At 67.4% G+C, this 3,103-nt stretch overlaps 1 protein-coding gene across 1 annotated transcript in view; it reads left to right on the top strand.

The window, feature by feature from the left end:
- INF2 (inverted formin 2) overlaps positions 1–3,103 on the top strand; it is a 26,583-nt gene that overhangs the window by 12,434 nt on the left and 11,046 nt on the right. Inside the window, exons 3-8 of the mRNA XM_044918036.1 lie at positions 241–356; positions 428–587; positions 942–975; positions 1,526–1,667; positions 2,419–2,560; positions 2,773–3,102. Of these exons, the coding sequence (XP_044773971.1) occupies positions 241–356; positions 428–587; positions 942–975; positions 1,526–1,667; positions 2,419–2,560; positions 2,773–3,102 (924 nt within the window). The remainder of the gene's footprint in view (positions 1–240; positions 357–427; positions 588–941; positions 976–1,525; positions 1,668–2,418; positions 2,561–2,772; position 3,103) is intronic.

Raw genomic sequence — 3,103 nt, 5'->3', positions numbered from 1 at the left:
GCGGACCGGTCCCGCGGGGGCCGCTCTCGGAGCTCAGGCCCGGCCCCCGCGGACCGGTCCTGCGGGGGCCTGGGCGCCGGCGCAGAGCGCCCCCTGGTGTCCACCTGCGGGCCTGCTTGTCCCGCTGGAGTGGGGTTCCGTCGGGCGGTCGGACGGGTGACAAGGGCGGCCGGGAGGAGGAGGAGCCCAGGCCTGGGATCGATGCGGGGGCGCCCACTGAGCCTCCCTGGCCCTCGGCAGCTCTGGACACGTCCAACGTGATGGTCAAGAAGCAGGTGTTCGAGCTGCTGGCCGCCTTGTGCATCTACTCCCCCGAGGGCCACATGCTGACCCTGGATGCCCTGGACCACTACAAGGTGAGCCACGGGGCACCTGGGTCCACGCTGGGCCAGGGCACGTGCTGACCCGACCCTCGCCCGCCCTGCAGACGGTGTGCAACCGACAGTACCGCTTCAGTGTCATCATGGCTGAGCTCTCCGACAGCGACAACGTGCCCTATGTCGTCACCCTGCTCAGTGTGATCAACGCCATCATCCTGGGCCCCGAGGACCTCCGCACCCGCAGCCAGCTGCGTGGGGAGTTCATCGGTAAGCGCCCACGGCCCGCCCCGTGCCCCCTGCAGGAGCTGCCCCTCCCCGCTCCCCTGGGGCCCCGGACGTGGGTCCTGCGTGGCTCTCAATGTGAGGCTGACCCCCCAGTTCCAGTCCTGCCAGGGTGGCAGTGACCGTTCAGCGGGGACGACCGTGTTGCCCTCCAGAGCGTTCTGGGTACCTGTAGGAATGGCAGGGTCCCCCTCCCGCCCATGGGCTGGGTGTTCTGGGTGGTGGGAATGAGCCCAAGGAGGGCGCAGAGGGGAAGGCCTCAGAAGACGCAAGCAACCCGGGGTGGGGGGCTGACCAGAGCAGCCTCTGAGGCCCGCTGACCCCACTGTCCCTTCCCAGGGTTGCAGCTGCTGGACATCCTGACACGGCTACGGTGAGTCCCCACCACTGTTCTCCAAAGCCAGGCTCACCCTTTCCTTGGGTCCCACACGGCACCTCCAATGGGCAGAGGGGGCTTCCAGGAGTAGCCCCGGTGGGCCTGCCCTGCTGGACCCAGCCCCAGTGACAGTGCCGTCTGCCGTCGCTCACACTGCCTGACGGGCCACCCTGCGGAACCTCTCGGCCCAGGGGCTTGGGGGTTGCCAGACACAATGCAGGACCCCGTCAAGTAGGAGTGTAGACCGACAGCAAGGCGTTCTAGCGTAAGCATATCCCAGATGTCGCATAGGACATACTCATGCTAAATACCACTCGCTGTTTTCCTGAAATTCAAACTTATTTGGGTTCTGGGAACCCACGCAGTTGAGAACGCCCCTCCCAGGCCCCATCAGGACCACTCTCCTGGGTGGGGCCGCCTGTCCCAGCTACAGGGCCACGTGCCCAGCACAGCCCCGCTCAGAGAGGTCTGTGCGTCTGTCCAGGGTCAGGGGGGAGGCGGGGGGGGCGGGCAGCAGCCTCAGCCCGCCCGGCCCCTCTCGCCCCAGGGACCTGGAGGATGCCGACCTGCTGATCCAGCTGGAGGCCTTCGAGGAGGCCAAGGCTGAGGACGAGGAGGAGCTCCTGCGCGTCTGTGGGGGCATCAACATGAACAGCCATCAAGAGGTCTTTGCTTCTGTGTTCCACAAGGTGAGCTGGGGCAGGGCAAGCTGGCCGGGGCCCGTCTCCAGAGGCGGGGGTCCGGGGCTCAGACACGGCTGCCTTCCCTGACCCGGAGACCCACCCCGACCAGAGCAGTGGGGCCAGATCTGGAGCCACATCAGGGAGCAGCGAGGGATCGGGGGCTGGAGACAGGAGGAGCCCAGAGCTGGAACGGGCAGCCTGGGGGCAGTCTTCGCTGTCACAGGCACCAAGCCAAGGCCACGGGACCCAGGAGGACAGCGTCCCAAAGACCAGGGCTGCCCAGAGGTAGCTGAGCTGCCCTGGGCCCCCGCAGGTGGGCTGCCTCGAATGGCCCAAGGGGCTTCCGGACCAGCAGGAGGCCAGGACGCTGCGTTCTGGTCCAGCTCAGGCCCTCCCTGGCCGGGACCTCCTGTCCTTCGCTGAACCCACGGCTCTCAGCCAGGGGACGGGTGTCGCCAGGGGGCAACCAGAAACATCTGGACACATTTGGGGTGGTCTCAGTTGGGCAAGGGGTACTACCGGCTTCAGGCAGGTGGAGACCAGGGATGCCGTGAGACCTCCCACCATGCCCAAGGCAGTCCCCAGCATGGAGAGGGGTCCAACCCCAAATATCACTGGTGCAGCAGTCAGGGAACCCCAGCTCCGGCTCATCCAGAGTGGTGACGGAGTGGACGTTCCTGGCACTCTGAAGCCTGCCGTTGTCAGCCTGCCCCAGGAAGGGCACGGCTGCCCACCCATCCTTTTCCTCCCCACCCAGGTGAGCTGCTCCCCAGCCTCTGCCCAGCTGCTGTCCATGCTGCAGGGCCTCCTCTACCTGGAGCCCACCCTCCCCTCCAGCCAGCTGCTCTGGGAGGCTCTGGAGAACCTGGTGAACCGGGCCGTGCTCCTGGCCAGTGACGGTGAGCAGGTGGGGCAGATGGGGGCGTCCTGCCCACAGCGCCCTCCCTGACCCCAACCCAGCGGGCAGACAGTGGGTCTTAGACTGTTGTGGGAGGGTTCCGTCCTTGGCCCCTCACCCACCCTCTGCCTGAGGGCAGTGGCCATGCCTTGCCCGCCGCCCACCACCCACCTCCTCTGGCACCTGCCCTGACCCTGGACAACCCCTCCACAGTCCAGGAATGCACCCTAGAAGAGATGGTGGAGCGGCTCCTGTCCGTCAAGGGGCGGCCACGCCCAAGCTCCCTGAACAAGGCCCACAAGAGTGTCCAGGCCGACCTAGGCCAGAGTCAGAAGGGCAGCGTGCCCCAAAACAGTGGTGCCCCGAAGGCGGGTGTGGAGGGCCGCCAGCCCGAGGCCGACCTCACCAGCCTGCACACCGTCGACGTCCAGGGCTTGAGCAGCATGGTCGCCCCACAGCAGCGGGCGCCCACCCCAGTCCCACCTGCACCCCCACTCCCCGGCTCCCCTGCAGGGCCTCCTCCCCCACCCCTACCTCCCCCACT

Source organism: Neomonachus schauinslandi, chromosome 9 (assembly GCF_002201575.2).
Source record: "Neomonachus schauinslandi chromosome 9, ASM220157v2, whole genome shotgun sequence".
Classification (NCBI taxonomy): Eukaryota; Metazoa; Chordata; class Mammalia; order Carnivora; family Phocidae; genus Neomonachus; species Neomonachus schauinslandi.
This window is presented reverse-complemented; position numbering and strand designations above follow the sequence as displayed.